This window comes from Salmo salar, chromosome ssa07 (assembly GCF_905237065.1).
Source record: "Salmo salar chromosome ssa07, Ssal_v3.1, whole genome shotgun sequence".
Taxonomy (NCBI): Eukaryota; Metazoa; Chordata; class Actinopteri; order Salmoniformes; family Salmonidae; genus Salmo; species Salmo salar.
Window position 1 is genome coordinate 40,959,085 of NC_059448.1, and position 21,143 is coordinate 40,980,227.

Below are 21,143 nucleotides of genomic sequence, written 5' to 3' on the forward strand. Positions count from 1 at the left end.
CACCATGCTGCCTTGTTGACAAAATGACAGCAGATTACTGTTCCATTTGAGAAGGGCGCTCCTTCCTCCCCGCTGTCGCCCAATGATGTAAGAGGACATAGACCGGTGCCTCGCCAGTTTATAATAATTGAATACGCCCTTTCTCTACTGTGGCCACTGAGCCGTTGGGCCCGCCCTGCGACATCATTGGATAACGCTAGGCAGGCCACTTGCTAGCTCAAATACGAGAGGCTGAAGCTCATTGGCTAGAACTTGAATTGCCAGGAGGCTGGCCCATGTAGGGGGAAATGTAGGGAAGTGGTGCAACACAGCTTCAAGAAAAGTCGCTTTCACTGTAGGGATTTCGTGGCTAATTGATGTAGAAAAGTAATTATTCTCATAGATTATGCATGTATGAACTAGAGCGTTGGGCCAGTAACCGGAAGGTTGCTGGATCAAATCCCAGAGCTGACAAGGTAAAAATCTGTCATTCTCCCCCGAGCAAGGCAGTTAAGGCAGCCCCCCCCCCCGCACCTCTCTGATTCAGAGGGGTTGGGTTTACATTTACATTTAAGTCATTTAGCAGACGCTCTTATCCAGAGCGACTTACAAATTGGTGGATTCACCTTATGATATCCAGTGGAACAACCACTTTACAATAGTGCATCTAAATCTTTAGGGGGGGTTAGAAGGATTACTTTATCCTATCCTAGGTATTCCTTAAAGAAGTGGGGTTTCAGGTGTCTCCGGAAGGTGGTGATTGACTCCGCTGTCCTGGCGTCGTGAGGGAGCTTGTTCCACCATTGGGGTGCCAGAGCAGCGAACAGTTTTGACTGGGCTGAGCGGGAACTGTGCTTCCTCAGAGGTAGGGGGGCCAGCAGGCCAGAGGTGGATGAACGCAGTGCCCTTGTTTGGGTGTAGGGCCTGATCAGAGCCTGAAGGTACGGAGGTGCTGTTCCCTTCACAGCTCCGTAGGCAAGCACCATGGTCTTGTAGCGGATGCGAGCTTCAACAGGAAGCCAGTGGAGAGAGCGGAGGAGCGGGGTGACGTGAGAGAACTTGGGAAGGTTGAACACCAGACGGGCTGCGGCGTTCTGGATGAGTTGTAGGGGTTTAATGGCACAGGCAGGGAGCCCAGCCAACAGCGAGTTGCAGTAATCCAGACGGGAGATGACAAGTGCCTGGATTAGGACCTGCGCCGCTTCCTGTGTGAGGCAGGGTCGTACTCTGCGAATGTTGTAGAGCATGAACCTACAGGATCGGGTCACCGCCTTGATGTTAGTAGAGAACGACAGGGTGTTGTCCAGGGTCACTCCAAGGTTCTTAGCACTCTGGGAGGAGGACACAATGGAGTTGTCAACCGTGATGGCGAGATCATGGAATGGGCAGTCCTTCCCCGGGAGGAAGAGCAGCTCCGTCTTGCCGAGGTTCAGCTTGAGGTGGTGATCCGTCATCCACACTGATATGTCTGCCAGACATGCAGAGATGCGATTCGCCACCTGGTTATCAGAAGGGGGAAAGGAGAAGATTAATTGTGTGTCGTCTGCATAGCAATGGTAGGAGAGACCATGTGAGGATATGACAGAGCCAAGTGACTTGGTGTATAGCGAGAATAGGAGAGGGCCTAGAACAGAGCCCTGGGGGACACCAGTGGTGAGAGCACGTGGTGCGGAGACAGATTCTCGCCACGCCACCTGGTAGGAGCGACGTGTCAGGTAGGACGCAATCCAAGCGTGGGCCGTGCCGGAGATGCCCAACTCGGAGAGGGTGGAGAGGAGGATCTGATGGTTCACCGTATCAAAGGCAGCAGATAGGTCTAGGAGGATGAGAGCAGAGGAGAGAGAGTTAGCTTTAGCAGTGCGGAGAGCCTCCGTGACACAGAGAAGAGCAGTCTCAGTTGAATGACCAGTCTTGAAACCTGACTGATTTGGATCGAGAAGGTAATTCTGAGAGAGATAGCAGGAGAGCTGGCCAAGGACGGCACGTTCAAGAGTTTTGGAGAGAAAAGAAAGAAGGGATACTGGTCTGTAGTTGTTGACATCGGAGGGATCGAGTGTAGGTTTTTTCAGAAGGGGTGCAACTCTCGCTCTCTTGAAGACGGGAGGGACGTAGCCAGCGGTCAAGGATGAGTTGATGAGCGAGGTGAGGTAAGGGAGAAGGTCTCCGGAAATGGTCTGGAGAAGAGAGGAGGGGATAGGGTCAAGCGGACAGGTTGTTGGGCGGCCGGCCGTCACAAGACGCGAGATTTCATCTGGAGAGAGAGGGGAGAAAGAGGTCAAAGCACAGGGTAGGGCAGTGTGAGCAGGACCAGCAGTGTCGTTTGACTTAGCAAACGAGGATCGGATGTCGTCGACCTTCTTTTCAAAATGGTTGACGAAGTCATCCGCAGAGAGGGAGGAGCGGGGGGAGGGGGAGGAGGATTCATGAGGGAGGAGAAGGTGGCAAAGAGCTTCCTAGGGTTAGAGGCAGATGCTTGGAATTTAGAGTGGTAGAAAGTGGCTTTAGCAGCAGAGACAGAAGAGGAAAATGTAGAGAGGAGGGAGTGAAAGGATGCCAGGTCCGCAGGGAGGCGAGTTTTCCTCCATTTCCGCTCGGCTGCACGGAGCCCTGTTCTGTGAGCTCGCAATGAGTCGTCGAGCCACGGAGTAGGAGGGGAGGACCGAGCCGGCCTGGAGGATAGGGGACATAGAGAATCAAAGGATGCAGAAAGGGAGGAGAGGAGGGTTGAGGAGGCAGAATCAGGGGATAGGTTGGAGAAGGTTTGAGCAGAGGGAAGAGATGATAGGATGGAAGAGGAGAGAGTAGCGGGAGAGAGAGAGCGAAGGTTGGGACGGCGCAATACCATCCGAGTAGGGGCAGAGTGAGAAGTGTTGGATGAGAGCGAGAGGGAAAAGGATACAAGGTAGTGGTCGGAGACTTGGAGGGGAGTTGCAATGAGATTAGTGGACCAACAGCATCTAGTAAAGATGAGGTCAAGCGTATTGCCTGCCTTGTGAGTAGGGGGGGAAGGTGAGAGGGTGAGGTCAAAAGAGGAGAGGAGTGGAAAGAAGGAGGCAGAGAGGAATGAGTCAAAGGTAGACGTGGGGAGGTTAAAGTCACCCAGAACTGTGAGAGGTGAGCCATCCTCAGGAAAGGAACTTATCAAGACGTCAAGCTCATTGATGAACTCTCCAAGGGAACCTGGAGGGCGATAAATGATAAGGATGTTAAGCTTGAAAGGGCTGGTAACTGTGACAGCATGGAATTCAAATGAGGAGATAGACAGATGGGTCAGGGGAGAAAGAGAGAATGTCCACTTGGGATAGATGAGGATTCCAGTGCCACCACCCCGCTGGCCAGATGCTCTCGGGGTATGCGAGAACACGTGGGCAGACGAGGAGAGTGCAGTAGGAGTAGCAGTGTTATCTGTGGTAATCCATGTTTCCGTCAGTGCCAAGAAGTCGAGGTGCTGGAGGGTAGCATAGGCTGAGATGAACTCTGCCTTGTTGGCTGCAGACCGGCAGTTCCAGAGGCTGCCGGAGACCTGGAACTCCACGTGGGTCGTGCGCGCTGGGACCACCAGGTTAGAGTGGCAGCGGCCACGCGGTGTGAAGCGTTTGTGTGGCCTGTGCAGAGGGGAGAGAACAGGGATAGACAGACACATAGTTGACAGGCTACAGAAGAGGCTACGCTAATGCAAAGGAGATTGGAATGACAAGTGGACTACACTTCTCGAATGTTCAGAAAGTTAAGCTTACGTTGCAAAAATTTTATTGACTAAAATGACGAAGATGATACAGTACTGCTGGCTGGTGAAGTAGGCTAGCTAGCAGTGGCTGCGTTGTTGACTTTGTTTGAACGTGTAGCTGGCTAGGTAACCTCGATAGTTTCAGTACTACACCTTATCATGATACAAAAGCAACTATGGCGTCGCGGGGGACGAAAATAGCTGGCTAGCTAACCTTGATAATTACTCTAAACTACACAATTATCAAACTATGACAAAGACAACTAACACTGCACTAGTCAAATCGTTCCGTTGTAGTGTATTAGTTTCTACAGTGCTGCTAGTCAGTAAAGGTTGGCTAGCTAGCAGTGGGTTTGATGATGACTAGGTGTGTTGACTAAGTCTGGACAACGGCGTCGCGTCGCGGCTGGCTAGCTAACCTCGATAATTACTCTAAACTACACAATTATCAAACTATGACAAAGACAACTAACACTGCACTAGTCAAATCGTTCCGTTGTAGTGTATTAGTTTCTACAGTGCTGCTAGTCAGTAAAGGTTGGCTAGCTAGCAGTGGGTTTGATGATGACTAGGTGTGTTGACTAAGTCTGGACAACGGCGTCGCGGCGCGGCTGGGTAGCTAACCTGGAATAAATTAGTCTAAACTACACAATTATCTTAGATACAAATACAGCAAAGACAGCTATGTAGCTAGCTAGCACTACACTAATCAAGTCGTTCCGTTGTAATGTAATAGTTTCTACAGTGCTGCTAGTCGGTAGAAGTTGGCTAGCTAGCAGTGTTGACTAAGTTAGGAGGACGAAAACAGCTGGCTGGCTAGCTAACCTCGATAATTACTCTAAACTACACAATTATCTTTGATACAAAGACGGCTATGTAGCTAGCTAAGAAAAAATTGCTCAGATCAAACAAATCAAACCGTCGTAATGTAATGAAATGTAATATTACCTGTGGAGCGAAGCGAAGTGCGACTACCCCCTCCAAACCCGGAAGGGTTAAATGCAAAATGCACATTTCAGTTGAATATATTCAGTTGGACAACTGACTAGGTATCCCCCTTTCCCTTTCCATTGAATACATCCAGCCCAAAGTGGGAGGTTTAAAAATTATTTCACCAAAGTACAGGAGCATCTCTTTAAGTAAATATATTCCTATGCAAAAGTTCTACACATTTTATGGAGATGGAGACCTTCCACTAAATACACTACATGACCAAAAGTATGTGGACACCTGCTTGTTAAACATCTCATTCCAAATCATGGGTGTTAATATGGAGTAGGTCCCTCCCCTTTGCTGCTATAACAGCCTCTCCACTCTTCTGGGAAGGCTTTCCACTAGATGTTGGACCATTGCTGCGGGGACTTGCTTCCATTCAGCCACAAGAGCATTAGTGAGGTTGGGCACTGATGTTGGGGGATAATGCTTGGCTCGCAGTCAGTGTTCCAACATATCTCAAAGGTGTTTAATGGGGTTGAGGTCAGGGCTCTGTGCAGGCCAGTCAAGTTCTTCCACACCGATCTCGACAAACCATTTCTGTATAGACCTTGCTTTATGCACAGGGGCATTGTCATGCTGAAAACAGGAAAGGTCCTTCCCCAAACTGTTGCCAGAAAGTTTGAATCACAGAATTGTCAAGAATGTCATTGTATGCTGTAGTGTTAAGATTTCCCTTCACTGGAACTAAGGGGTCTAACCCGAACGATGGAAAAACAGACCCAGATCATTATTCCTCCACCACCAAACTTTACAGTTGGCACTATGCATTTGTGCAGGTAGCTTTCTACTGGCATCCGCCAAACCCAGATTCGTCCATCGGACTGCCAGATGGTGAAGCGTGATTCATCAGTCCAGAGAACACATTTCTACTGCTCCAGAGTCCAATGGCAGCGAGCTTTACACCACTCCAGCCGACGCTTGGCATTGAACATGGTGATCTTAGGCTTGTGTGCAGCTGCTCGGCCATGGAAACCCATTTCATGAAGCTCCTGACAAACAGTTATTGTGCTGACGTTGCTTCCAGAGGCAGTTTGTAACTCGGTAGTGAGTGTAGCAACCGAGGACAGATGATCTTTACACGCTTCAGTACTTGGCGGTCCCATTCTGTGAGCTTGTGTGGCCTACCACTTTGCGGCTGAGCCGTTGTTGCTCCTAGAAGTTTCCATTTCACAATAACAGCACTTACAGTTCACGGGCAGCTCTAGCAGGGCAGAAATGTGACTAACTGACTTGTTGGAAAGGTGGCATCCTATGAAGGTGCCATGTTTAGCAACATCACGCCGACAGTGATGGTCGCCTCGCTTTGAGTCTTTAGAAAACTATGCAGTATTTTGTTTTTTTATGTATTATTTCTTACATTGTTACCCCAGGAATTCTTAAGTCTTATTACATACAGCCGGGAAGAACAATTGGATATAAGAGCAACGTCACCTTACCAACATTACGACCAGGAATACGACTTTCCCGAAGAAGATCCTCTGTTTTGACCACCACCCAGGACAATGGATCTAATCCTAGAAGCCAACCCAAAACAACTGCGCCGCAGAAGGGGCAGACGGAGCGGCCTCCTGGTCAGGCTCCGTAGACGTGCACATCACCCACCACTCCCGATTATACTACTCGCCAATGTCCAGTCTCTTGACATCAAGGTTGACGAAATTCGAGCAAGGGTTTCCTTCCAGAGAGACATCAGAGATTGTAACACTCTCTGTTTCACGGAAACATGGTTCTCTCGGGATATGTTGTCAGAATCGGTTCAGACACCGAGCTTCTCCATACATCGCACTGACAGAGATAAACACCTTCTGGGAAGAGGAAGGGCGGGGGTGTATGCTTCATGATTTACGACTCATGGTGTAATCATAACAACATACAGGAACTAAAGTCCTTCTGCTCACCCGGCCTAGAATTCCTTACAATCAAATGCCGGCCATATTACCTCCCAAGAGAATTATCGTTAGTTATCGTCACAGCTGTGCACATTCCCCCTCAGCAGACACCACAACGGCCCTCAAGGAACTTCATTGGACTCTATGTAAACTGGAAACCATATATCCTGAGGCTGCATTTATTGTAGCTGGGGATTTTAACAAAGCAAATTTGCGGACAAGGCTACCTAAATTCTATCAGCAAGTTGATTGCATGGTATTTGGTATTTGCTCGATCACTGCTACTCTAATTTCCGCGATGCATACAAAGCCCTCCCCCGCCCTCTCTTCGGCAAATCCGACCACGACGCCATCTTGCTCCTACCGTCTTATAGGCAGAAACTCAAACAGGATGTACCAGTGACTAGAACCATTCAACGCTGGTCTGACCAATTGGAATCCACGCTTCAAGATTGTTTTGATCACGCGGACTGGGATATGTTCCGGTCAGCCTCAGAGAACAACATCGATCTTTACGCTGACTTGGTGAGTGAGTTTATAAGGAAGTGCATTGGAGATGTTGTACCCACTGTGACTATTAAAACCTACCCTAACCAGAAATCGTGGATCGATGGTGGCATTCGCACAAAACTGAAAGCGCGAACCACCGCATTTAACCATGGAAAGAGGTCTGGGAATATGGCTGAATATAAACAGTGTAGTTATCCCTCCTCAAGGCAATCAAACAAGTGAAATGCCAGTACAGGGACAAAGTGGAGTCGCAATTCAATGGCTTAGATACGAAATCACGGACTACAAAAAGAAAACCAGCCATGTCACGGACACCGACGTCACGTTTCCAGACAAACTAAACACCTTCTTTACCCGCTTTGAGGATAATACAGTGCCAACGTCGCAGCCCGCTAACAAGGACTGCACCCCCCCTTCTCCGTGGCTGACGGTAAAACATTTAAACGTGTTAACCCTCGCAGGGCTGCTGGCCCAGACGGCATCCCTAACCACGTCCTCAAAGCATGCGCAGACCAGCTGGCTGGTGTGTTTACGGACATATTCAATTGCTCCTTATCCCAGTCTGCTGTCCCCACATGCTTCGATATGGCCGCCATTGTTCCTGTACCCAAGAGGCAAAGATAACTTAACTAAATGACTAACTCCCCGTAGCACTCACTTCTGTCATCATGAAGCACTTTGAGAGACTAGTCAAGGAATATCACCTCCATCATACCGGCCATCCTAGACCCACTTCAGTTTGCATACCGCCTCAATAGGTCCACAGACGATGCAATCGTCATCAGACTGCACACTGCCCTATCCCATCTGGACAAGAGGAATACCTATGTAAGAATGCTGTTCTTTGACTACAGCTCAGCATTCAACACCATAGTACCCTCCAAGCTCATCATCAAGCTGGTGGCCCTTGGTCTCAACCCTGCCTTGTGCAATTGGGTCCTTGAGTTTTTGATGGGCCGCCCCCATGGTGAAAGGTAGGAAACAACATCTCCACTTCGCTGACCCTCAATACTGGGGCCCCACAAGGGTGCATGCTCAGACCCCTCCTGTACTCCCTGTTCACCCATTACTGCGTGGCCATGCATGCCTCCAACTCAATCATCAAATTGCAGACAACAGTAGTGGGCTTGATTTCCAACAACGGCAAGACAGTCTACAGGGAGGAGGTGAGGGCACTCGGAGTGTGGTATCAGGAAAACAACCTCTCACTCAACATCAACAAAACAAAGGAGATGATTGTGGACTTCAGGAAACAGCAGAGGGAGCACCCCAACTATCCACATCAAAGGGACAGCAGTGGAGAAGGTGGAAAGTTTTAAGTTCCTTGGCGTACACATCACAGACAAACAGCGCCTCTTCAACCTCAGGCTGAAGAAATTTGGCTTGTCACCCAAAACCCTGACAAACTTTTACAGATGCACAATCGAGAGCATCCTGTCGGGCTGTATCACAGCCTGGTTGGCAACTGTACTGCCCTGACACCTCCAAACTACCTGACACCTCCATCACCCGATGTTATAGGAAGGCCAAAAAGATCATCAAGGACAACAACCACCCGAGCCACTGCCTGTTCACACCGCTACCATGCAGAAGGCGAGGTCAGTACAGTTGCATCAAAGCTGGGACCGAGAGACTAAAAAACAGCTTCTATCTCAAGGCCATCAGACTGCTAAACAGCAATCACTAACTCAGAGAGGCTGCTGCTTACATGGAGATCCAATCACTGGCCACTTTAATAAATGGATCAATAGTTTAAATAATGCCACTTTAATAATGTTTACATATCTTACATTACTCATATCATATGTATATACTTAATTTTATACCATGTATTGCACCATGCCTATGCCGCTCGGCCATTGCTCATCCATATATTTGTATGTACATATTCTCATTCACCCCTTTAGATTTGTGTATTAGGTAGTTGTTGGGGAATTGTTAGATTACTTGTTAGATATTACTGCACTGTCGGGAACTAGAAGCACAAACATTTCGCTACAGTCGCTTTAACATCTGCTAACCATGTGTATGTGATCAATAACATTTGATTTGTTGAACGTCCCTGAGCTCTTCAGTAAGGCTGTTCTACTGCCAATGTTTGTCTATGGAGATTGCTTGGCTGCGTGCTCGATTTGATACACCTGTCAGCAACGGGTGTGGCTGAAATAGCCGAATCCACCTATTTGAAGGGGTGTCCACATACTTTGTGTATATATAGTGTAACAGGTTCAGTTCTCTCACACCTTTTCCCTGCGTCAGCTTAAAATGATTTTCAGTTCAACATGTTATATTTTTCTCCTGTTACGTCACAAGCACGTTACATTTCTCCTACAGTGCCTAACTACATTTTGTATGTGTGTGTTTGAGGGGTGTTTTTCTGGGGCATGGGCTCAGGGAGATTGTGGAGGGGGCAGAGAGTTTGATTGAGAGCCAAGGGATTAAAGCTACAGACACAACCCATAAGCACTAGCAGTCAGATCACCACCCACCCCCCGACATCTGGGATGAGCTGAAGCAGCCGAGAAACATGGTGCACAACCCGGGAACCATCGTGGTGAAGATGAGGAAGATGGAAGCCAGACTGGAGAGGAAGAATGCAGGTACATTGCATTTGAAAAGTATTCAGAACCCTTGACTTTTTACACATTTTGTTATGCTACAGCCTTATTTTAAAAGTGATTTTTTTTTTCATCAACCTACCCCATAATGGCAAAGCAAAAACAGGTTTTTAGATTTTTTTGCAAATTTATTAAAAAAAAGAAAAATTGAAATATCATATTTACACAAGTATTCAGACACTTTACTCAGTATTTTGTTGAAGCACCTTTGGCAGCGATTACAGCCTTGAATCTTCTTGGGTATGATGCTTTGAAACCTTGGCGTTTCTCCCATTCTTCTCTGCAGATCCTCTCAAGCTCTGTCAGGTTGGATGGGGAGCGTCGCTGCACAGCTATTTTCAGGTCTCTCCAGAGATGTTAGATCGGGTTCAAGTCCGGGCTCTGGCTGGGCCACTCAAGAACATTCAGAGACTTGTCCTGAAGCCACTCCTGCGTTGTCATGGCTGTGTGCTTAGGGTCATTGTCCTGTTGGAAGGTGAACCTTCACCCCAGTTTGAGGTCCGGAGCACTCTGGAGCAGGTTTTTATCAAGGATCTCTCTGTACTTTGCTCCATACATCTTTCCCTCTATTCTGACGTGACACTTGGCATCCAGGCCAAAGAGTTAAATTTTTGTTTCATCAGACCAGACAATCTTGTTTCTCATGGTCTGAGAGTCCTTTAGGTGCCTTTTGACAAAATCAAAGTGGGCTGTCATGGGCCTTTTACTGAAGAGTGGCTTCCGTCTGGCCACTCTACCATAAGGGCCTGATTGGTGGATTGCTGCAGAGACGGTTGTCCTTCTGGAAGGTTCTCCCATCTTTACAGAGGAACTCTTGAGCTCTGTCAGAGTGACCATCGGGATCTTGGTCACCTCCCTGACCAAGGCCCTTCTCTCCCGATTGCTCAGTTTGGCCGAGAGGCCAGCTCTGGGAAGAGTCTGGGGTCTAAACTTCTTCCATTTAAGGATGATGGGAGGCCACTGTGTTCTTGGGACCTTCAATGCTGCAGAAATGTTTTGGTACCCTCCCCCAGAGCTGTCCCTCAACACAATCCTGTCTCGGAGCTCTACAGACAATTACTTCGACTACATGGCTTGGTTTTTGCTCTGACATGCACTGTCAACTGTGGGACCTTATTTAGACAGGTGTGTGCCTTTCCAAATCATGTCCAATCATTTGAATTTACCACATGTGGACTCCAATCAAGTTGTAGAAACATCTCAAGGATGATCAACGGAAACAGAATGCACCTGAGCTCAATTTTGAGTCTCATAAGAAGGGTCTGAATACTTATGTAAATAAGGGATTTCAATGTTTTCTTTAATCAATTTTAGAATAATTTTAGAATGCACTGTATGTATAAATATGGAATTTGCTTCATTATGATATCGGTTCAGTGGAGGACAACAGCTTTTGAGTGTTTATTTTAATTGTATTTTTATTCCAGCCATTGGTGCCAGATTGAGTGCCAGTTAGAGGGAGGTAGGGGAGCTGAAAACTGATAATACAGGTATCGGACTGACCAATGCAGATCCCTGTGGGTTTGTTGAATGTTTAACCTGTTAGGTATTTTAATGTTTACTTGCTAAGTGTTTGTCTACTACAGTCTTTCATTGTAAATTGTAAAGTGTTATGTCTGTAGTGAATGTTTTGTTGTGATTATGGACCACAGGAAGATTAACTGTTGTCATGAGGAACCAAATAAAGATACAGATCTCACTGGGGACAGACGTCAGTTTAATGTCTAGTTGTGATTTACATTTGGTTGAGTTGTCAAGTAATGTGAATTTATCGTGAAATCAACCAAAAAAATTCACCATGTCATTGGATTTAGGTGAAAATTTGGTTGAAAAAAAGACTAAATTCCCTTATGTAGATAATTTTTTTCAAATACAATCAGTTTTCCACGTTATTTCAACGTCATCACATTGATTCGTTTGGTTGAAATGACGTGGAAACAACAATATTGATTCAACCAGTTTTTGCCCAGTGGGATATAGGCTACTGTATGTGTAGGCCTACAGATGTTCATTTGGTTCACTGCAGATGTTCATTTGGTTCGCTATGAGTTTGGTTCAATGAGTCTCAACATTTTTTGAGCATTGTTTTTTTTCTCCATAATTCCAGCCATGGGGGTCAGACTAAGTGCCAGTGAGAAGGAGGTATAGGAGCTGAAGACCGAAAATTCAGGTAATGTGCATTCTGTATAAGATTGGAAGTTAATTTGGTTCATTATTATATCGGTTCGTGAAAGATCTGTGGCTCTATTCAATCTGTATTGCTGAAGCCTTACAGATTGCGCTATAGAAATGTAAAGATAATTTCCGATTGAGCCGGCAAATACAGTCTCCGCTAATGTGAGACCATTGCCTTTCAATCACCCTGTAGCGCTGAACTTCTGCGATACAGATTGAATATAGCCCCAACGGCTTTTGAGAATGTCTGACCATAATTCCAGCCGTGAGTGCCATACTGAATGCCAGTGAGGAGGAGCTGAAGAGAAAGAATGCAGGTTCAAGTCAGTTGGCCAACAACTGTTTCTCATTTATTTTTTATAGGCAGTTTATTTTATGGGTATTTCTCATATTATTTTTAGTTTGTTTCCTTTCATATTATTTTAGCCCTGGGGGCCAGCGTGACAGGCAGTGAGTGGCAACACAGGTAATTAAACTATGTGAAAAACATTATACTTAAGGTAGGTTTAACAAATGTTACGTTTACTAATGTATCCTTTCCTGCAATCACAGCATTGGTGGCCAGACTGTCAGTGAGAGGGAGGTTGGAAGAGTTAGAGAGAGAAGGCAGGTATAACCAATACAGAAAAGGAGTTGTTTTCCAGTCAAGAGGGCTGCACCTGTTTGTAACCCGAGAAGGAGGTGGCTGTTGGTGAACGTTTTTTTGTTTAGCTTCTTAGCAGAATAATGTTGGCTTTCACAGGCTTTATTTATCTTCCAATACTGACACCACACTTCTACAGCAAAGTCTTCACCAACATCAGCAAGGCCTGCAACCCAACTACAGGTAGCCTACTAACCACACAAATCAACACACACTGAATCCAGCATTACCAACAGTTTCTCTAACCCTGTTTATACCTGCTGTTAACATGCGTCCTATCTTGTCTTTTTACACTTTTAAGATTTGATCACAGTCACATCACAATGCGTCTTTTAATCGTCTACACCTGCTTAAAAATGTGGGCACAATCAGAATGTGGACAACATCAGTACAAATGCCGCATGTTAGAACCAAGTGTAAACAGGGCTTCTGAGAGACGGACAATGCTGATCCCTCCCTCTCCTCTGATGCAGGTATCTTCACACCGCCAGTGAGAGGGAGTCTACTACATCAGATTCACTTTAATGGATTACCTCACATCGCCGTTCGTCTTTACCACAATGACAAAAGTGTTCCGCTAAATGACTAATACGGAACCCATGGAGATCTACTTGTCTAATGCACTGACTCTACAGCTGGAGGGAGATGAGATCTACATGTCTCCCCTCAGGCTGGGGGGAGATAACTACAACTGATAACTACAACATGTGAAGGGAGCACCGTAAATAATGTCATGATTTCTGATGTGAACTGTTCTGATGAATCAATAAGGAGCATCATTTTAAAAAAAAGCCAGACAATTCTTTTGTTTACATTTTTTTTTTTCAACATTCTTTGTAATTTAGCAGACGCTCTTAGGGTTAAGTGCCTTGCTCACGGGCACGTCAACAGATTTTTCACCTATTCGGCTCTGGGATTCAAACCAGTAGACCATTCGGTTACTGGCCCAACGCTCATAACCACTAGGGTACTTGCCACCCTCAGTCATTCACAGTTTACCATCATTGGCGTAAAGTGTCTCCATCACAGGGGGTTGGTGGAACCTTAACAGGGGAGGACAAGCTCGTGGTAATGGTTGGAGCGGAATCAATGGAATGGTATCAAATACATTGTTTCCATGAGGTCGATACCAGTCCATTAACTCCATTCCAGCTGTTATTATGAGCCGTCCTCCCCTCAGCAGCCTCCACTGGTCCATTACTGTACATCTGCTTTTCTTTGTATTTCTGACAGTCAGAATTACAGAGGCGCAAACCAAAAAACAATTTAAAACCTCAACAGAAATGGAGACCGTTTTTTTTTTTTTACCATTCCCTTCATATGTTTGACATCGAGAGCTGCGGCAACACTTTGTTTTGAACCCACAACCTCTAAGCTTTGAGGTAGAGATTGAACCACCACCATCACATTGTTTACCCTTCTCTTTGTATGTTTGACAATGAGAGTTGCGGAAACGTACACAATAGCTGAATAGATGAGGTTCGGAAGCTAGAACCTCTTGGTTTCAAGGCAGTAATTGAACCATTGCACCACCATCTCCATCACATTTTATACCATACTCTTTGTATGTTTGACATCGAGAGTTGCTGAAAGGTACACAACAGTATAAGAAATTAAGTTTGAACCTACAACCTCTTGGTCTGAAGGATAGGATATAACCATTGAGCTACCAGCTCATTCACATTTTTTCACTCTTCGTATATTTGACAGAGAATTGAGGAAACACACAAGCATATGTTTAAATTTGAGCCCAAAACCTCTTGGTCAAACGGCTGTGATTAAAAGTACATTTTAAAACTCACATAAAGTTGTTACATTTCTATGTTGGACATCATAAGAAAGTGTGCTGGTGAGTCCAGACCCCTCTTTCACCAGAAACCACATCCGCACGTGAGCTAGTGTTGTGTACTTAGGACTCGATTCAGTCCGTATCACGGAAGTTGCGTGACTGAAATGTAAAGGTCATTTCAGAATGAGTTAACATATGCAGCGGTTACCGTGAATGCAGTCTCCATGAACGCGTAAACATTGCCTTTAAATGTATATCGCACTGTAGCGTGGATCTTCAGCGCTACGGATTGAATCGGGCCCTTAGTATCATGTCCTTAGTATCATGATTTTGGATGGTGTCGGTGGCCATTTCTATACAATGCTGACCACAGTGGTTTTGGGCTTAGTAGTGACTTAATGGGATCATTTCATAACAAAACACATTCTACAGATCCCTTTCTATTTACAGACAAAAGTTTGGTGATTTCTTCTCTCAAAAACATAAATAAATAGATGTCCTATTAAGAGAAGGAACAAATCCTCCCTCCGTTTGAGGACATGACCACAGACTTTAGATTTGACTCCCCATTTGAAAACATAAGGAAACCTAAGCATGACTTCCTTGGTAAGTTCTGCTCATAGGCACCGAATCTCCAGAGTTCCAGGATGTTTCTGGTTGGCTCCACTCCTCCGGAAAAAGAGGGTTGGGGATAGACATGAATGACATTCCTCTGTAATGTACATTTTATTGACAGGCAGGAAGGCGATGGTTAACAATCCAGATTGAACATCCATGAATGTCATAGGACAGTACCAAGAACCAAATTCCATTAGTCTTTTCTTGTTCAGTGGCTCTCTCCATTCATTTGCTTTTTTTGGCCTGAGGGTCTCCCTTATTCATAAAGCATCTCAGAGTAGGAATGTTGATCTAGGATCAGGTCCAACCTTGTCCACGTAAGTCTTATTCAATGAGGTCTAAAAGACTGAATGGATGCGAGATCAGCACTCAAACTGAGACGCTTTATGACTACAGGCCCTTGTCTCAGCCTTGCCAAAGTATTCTGACCTCTCAGTCCAGACTCCAGACTGTCTGCATTGAGTCTGTGTGTGCAGGATCCTGTAGGTCAGTCAGTGTGCCACCCAGGCCTCAGCTGCAGCAAGGGTGCTCGGTGACCAGGAGGCTGTCATAGCCGTATGTCTCCAGCAGGTGGAGCAGGAAGAGCCTGTCTCCGTGAGGGTCCAGCCCCATGGCCCTCACACTCTCCTGGGTAAGGATGGGCTCAGGTCTCCCTGCCACCTCACTCAGTGTCTGGAAGATACGGTTATTCTGCTCCAGGAAAAACCTACAACGGTAGGGAAAAAATGAGAAACACTTATTTTTTAAACAATGTTTTCATGGACATTTTATTTTGTTTATAGAAATAAACTGCTTAAGTGTAAAAGAAAAAAACAATTTGAAGGGTTCTTTATAAATGCCAGTTGTAGACTGGGTCCTGGTGTAATATACTGACAGAATGAAGTGGTCCTCTTCACTGGACACACAATCTCCATTCTCCTCCTGAGAATATAACAGCATCTGCCTGGAAACACAATGTTGTCATTATTATCATCACCTCTGTGTCGACTACAAGAAGATAACATTAACAACATTCTCCCCCTCAGGTTGTTTTGCAGACTGTAATGTACCTCTGTTCAGTGAGTTTGCGGTACTTCTCTCTGTCTGCAGCGCTGAGCCTCAGTAAAGGCTTCAGACTCTCTCTGGTCGTCCTCACATTCTGGTTATCTACATAGACGTCGTACAGGTCCCGCTTCTCCTCAAAGATCTTCTCTGTGGTGCCTACACACACACACACACACACACCTCAGTTTTATTGAAATAGTCTGAAGTGTATTCCGCTCTGTCTCTCACCGATGTGAAAGAAATAGACGGGTTGCAGAAGTGATAGCAAAACCCTACAATGCATCCACCATATTGCTTTCACCCATCTTCAGTTTTCAGATCAGTGCAGATTAATGGAAGGGGATGTTTAAGAGTACGTAGATGCCCTATTCTCTGACTCCAGACACTCACACGCTACGTAGGACAGTTCTGTATCCAGGGTATCGATGTCTGCCACGTTGACATAGAAGAAGGGGCGGAACTCTGGCACGGCCACGCCCACCCCCGGGATGGACACGTTGGCCAGGCAACAGCAGCAGTACACTAGGGAGGACGGGAAATAGAGAAGGTTAATGAAAATGTATATAAAATGTGTATAACGTGTGTATAAAAGTGTATGTTTAAGAGTACATAGGGGAGTAGCATTGTGTTCCTTTGAGCATGAAGAAAACAAACGCAACTGAGAAGTTACTGTGCGTGTCTGTGTCTGTGCTTGCGTCCGTATCAGTGTGTGTGTGTGTGTTAGTGCTCCCCCTCACCTCTATAACAGACCACCCCTACAGGTGGAGGAGAGAAGATGAGGATACGTCTCCTCAGCAGAGCTAACTTCCACAGGACCATGATCTGCTCCCCAAAGAACTGGATGAACTGAGACATGCAGCCAGCTGGGTGGGTGATCTGGAGGGAAGAGGAGAGCTACTGTCATCATCATCATCATCATCATCATCATCAATACTAGCAGCACAAAAACACACACACAGAATCCCGCCGCCTGAAATACCATTTCATATTGGCGTAATAGTAAACCACACCCTCTCACCTTCATCTCAGGGTGCATACAGTGGTTGAGTGCTACTCCCCAGGCACTGCCAGGACATGCAGTAACCACACTCTCCCCATCGGGGGGCAGCACTGATCTCTTATCCTCAAAGAACGCCTCCAGAGGAGAGTACTGGCCAGGAGTTTTCAACTGGAGCCTGGATCACACACACACACACACACACACACACACACACACACACACACACACACACACACACACACACACACACACACACACAAATTGAAAGTAATACAGGCAATGTAAGCAGCAGGTAATTATATTCGAGCAAGGGCCTGAGATGGACAGGAAAAGACAGGCAGACAGAAAGAATGAGACTGGGATTGGGATTCACATCAGGGGGCTCTAATATCACCTCTGAAGGGTTAATCCCAAAATATGGTCCATTTAACCCAAGATTAACCAGTGGTAATCCAAGACTTGGGTTCATTTGTAGTTATCTAATGTAAAGCCATTGTGTATCTGTCTAGGAATGGGTCTGTTTATGTGTCTGGGGGAAGATTACCAAAGTGGGGTCTCTCCTTGTCACGCTATAATAACAGAGTAGGTAGAAGTTGCTCCTCAACACTGATACAGGAACAGTTGTTTCCATCCCCCCTAATGATAAATTATTGGGAGTAAGGTAATCTGATCCTAGATCTGTTGTTAGGGGCAACTTCTACTTCAAGTTATGCTAACATCGTCAGCATTCTCTCTTCAACTCTACTAAGGCTTGACATCTAAATTGCAATCTGTGTGTATAACATTGACAACAGAAAATGTGAGTTATGCATGCAGAGTAGGCCTCATGTTAGGATTCATCCTGGACTATCAATGCAACAGTAGTGTCCTTGAAATAACAGATGAGCATGCTACTCACACTAAAAATGATGGGCTAAAAACAACCCACTGTTGGTTATTTGGTAAGCCAGAGCTGGTTAAATAATGGACAGAACATATGTTGGGTTATTTTGACCCAGCCAGTTGGGTTACATGAATAGACCAACAAATTGGGATTACCCAAATGTGGGTTAATTTAACCATCAATTGGTTATTTTTACTCTATGCTGGGCTGACCTAGCAGCTGGGTCTTTTTTAATGTCATCCTTTGGTTATTTTCAGGAGGCGTGGTTTATTAGGGGCGTGGCTTTCAGATACCTCTTATTGGCCACCCATGAGAGTAAATGTCATTCCTGTTCATCATGTTAAGTTTACATACTGCAAATAAAACGATTCCTTTTTTATTAAAGATGCACTATACAGAAATTGCTCTGCCATTTTCTGGTTGCTAAAATTCTAATAGTTCGCTTAATTTCAGTGACAAAACAAGCAAGTATAGTGTAGAGAATCATTGTACCATCTAAACCAGGGTTTCCAAAACTCAGTCCTGGGACCCCCCCCCCCCCCCCAGGGTGCACATTTAGTTTTTTGCCCTAGCACTATATAGCTGATTCAAATAATCAAAGCTTGATGAGTTGGTATAATAAGGTATACCACCTTATTGGATCTCATAGGCTTTTAGGGAACACTTCTGTAAGCAGCTACAAAAAATGCCAATGTTCAACCATAACATGTGATAACTATGCAACAGAAGAGATGAATAGGAATTACATTTACACTCGTGGGTGGCTAAAATGAGGAAGTGAGAGGAAGCGCAAAAAAGAGAAAGGGCTATCTGGAAACTACAGTATGTCTGTGTCCAAAATGACACCCTATTTGTACAATACTTTTGACCAGAGGGTGCCAGCACAACTTTTGACTGGTAAAAAGTAGTGCACTATATAGGGAATAAGGTGCAAATTTCAGACTCAGCCTATCTTGTTGAGCAGGATATGTGACAGATTGCGTGTGACACCCCTCTCACACACCATGTTTAATGCATGAGATAATTATAAATACCAGGGAGACGACTGTGACTTGAGGAGAGAGAAAGAGAGACTGACATGAGAGAGGATACAGAGAGTGACAGAAAGTGAGAGAGTTAAAGAGAGAATGGGGGATATAGAGTACAAGAAACAGAGAAAGAGAGATCCGGAGACAGACTGGGAGAGGGGTAGAGAGGGCAGAGGGTGAGTGAAAGAGAGAGTACAAGAGAGAGATCCGTTGACAGAAATCGAGAGAGTGAGGGGAAAGAGCATTTGTGTGAAAAACAGCGACCAAAAAAAAAAGAGACAAAGACAGAGAACAAAAAACATAGAAAATGTATATTATTGATAGATAACATAACTTAAACAGGTTCTACCTGACTTGGTGTTCCAGGAAGCTCATGTATCGGTACAGCAGGGTGTAAGAGGTTGACAGGATACCCACAGACTTCATTCTTGCCCCCCTCTCCACCACACTATCCACCGCCATGTTGGCAAAGCACGCCAGGCCAAAGTACCCGCCCTTACGGAAGTATCTGTGGGGGGCAGAGAGAGGACCATGAGTCAAGCCAAGGGAACATACTGCCCTGCCAGTTGGCCGATTTTTCTGCTGACCATCAGTTCTAAAGTGTTACTGTCCTGCCAAGGAGGCACAGGGGTTGCATCTAAATGTTCAGTCTAAAAGGTCTTCCTCGCCTTCACTTGTATGCTTTCCTTCATCAGCTTTGCTATTAAATAACAGGGCAGAAGGCTGATGCCTGGTAGCGTTCCCCCATTTCAGATTAGTTTAAATGAAGGAGACGAGGACAGGACGCATTTTAGACTACTGCGATGCATCCAGGATAGGATACCAAGTAAGGATGCCACTTTATACTATTGATATGCACTCAGGACAGGTAAAAAAAAATAAAGGACTCAAGTTTATATGATTGAGATGCAGCCGGGTGTACTTACATAAAGTCGCTGGAGACTCTGTGGGAGCCGCTGGCCATAGCCTTGAACTCTACTCCCTCCAGGTTCATGTCCCCTGGCAGACACCACTCTAACATGTTACCTAAACAGTAAACACATGCACACACACACATACATAAACGGGAGTGAATTTAGGCAATACTGTCGCTATGGTTATCACAACAACTGTCCTAAAATGTGAACGTTTTCACAAATGTGCAAATCTGCATGTAGATTAACCAACTAAACATAGGCCTCAAACTATTTGGAATAGTTACCATCATTACCAAATGAAGTCAATGCCCTCATTGATTAAAGTAATTCAATCTGCAGTGAAATCCACAGGCTGACTCCCTCTCTCTCCTACTCACTCATTAAGAATGTATAGTCCCAGACGGCCTCGAGACTACATACATAACAACTCATTGGCTGTAAAGCCGGTTGGTCAGACATTACCAATAGATGTGTATATCTAGCCTACTATGGCTTATACCTCTCTGATATTCCGAGGTGAACGACAGGGGTTGCCTTTAGGGTGTGGTCATAGAGAATTCACACATCCCCTGTGACTTTGGAGTTCCTGAGTAAGAATATAGAGGTCTTTGTGTTGAAGAGCATCCCCAAGGCGTAGGCGAATACCACATATGACCAGTGCATCCAATGGTTGGGGACATCAATTATCTGGCCTATAGATCAAATGAATCCATCCCAAGCTCTCTGATGCAATTTCTGAAAATAATAACCTATAATAAGGCCTAAAATGTACAATAAAATAATTATTATATGCATGGATGCTATAGGCGTATAGGTGTTACAAATTGATGGGTGTGACCATGCAGCTGCTTCTCTAGGCAGCAGCACAGTACGAAAAAAAGATCCGAGGTCCTCGACTCGACTCACCTGATCTTGTGTCAAATGTCACCACAAACACGGCCACGATCGGATCTTTTTCCTCCCATTTCACCATAATATCGTGCGGCACCTCTCCTTGTCCTGAGGCCGGGGTATGGTCATCCTTGTCGGGACACTGAGCATCCCATTCCGCAGGGGTGGGGATCGTGCTCCTGGATGAGAGGGATGTGTCTATGCTAGAGACTGCTGATGTTAAAAACCCAGGACCCCCCGGACTGGTGCTCCACCCTATCCCCGGCGCAGTGCATCCCGACGCCCGACTATTGGCGGGGCTCGGCCCCTTGACGTCCTTCTCCTGTTCTGGTGTGGGAACAGGCTTCTCCGCTGGAGGAACCTCCTCCCAGTCCAGTAGCGGTGCCCGGTCGGACTTCTCCACCATTGCGGCTCAGCTATCGGCGACCCCGGGCTC

The 21,143-nt window shown here is 45.7% G+C and overlaps 1 protein-coding gene across 1 annotated transcript; it reads right to left on the reverse strand.

The window, feature by feature from the left end:
- Positions 1-12,623: 12,623 nt before the first annotated feature.
- On the reverse strand, positions 12,624-21,113 carry LOC106609173 (DENN domain-containing protein 11). Its single transcript, XM_014207660.2, has 9 exons — positions 20,723-21,113; positions 19,826-19,925; positions 19,249-19,407; positions 17,007-17,163; positions 16,726-16,864; positions 16,379-16,510; positions 15,994-16,144; positions 15,819-15,887; positions 12,624-15,650 (listed from the first exon to the last, which is right to left on the reverse strand). Exons 1-9 carry the CDS (start codon positions 21,111-21,113, stop codon positions 15,455-15,457), a joined length of 1,494 nt encoding a protein of 497 aa, XP_014063135.1. The 3' UTR covers positions 12,624-15,454.
- Between the last annotated feature and the right edge of the window lie 30 nt (positions 21,114-21,143).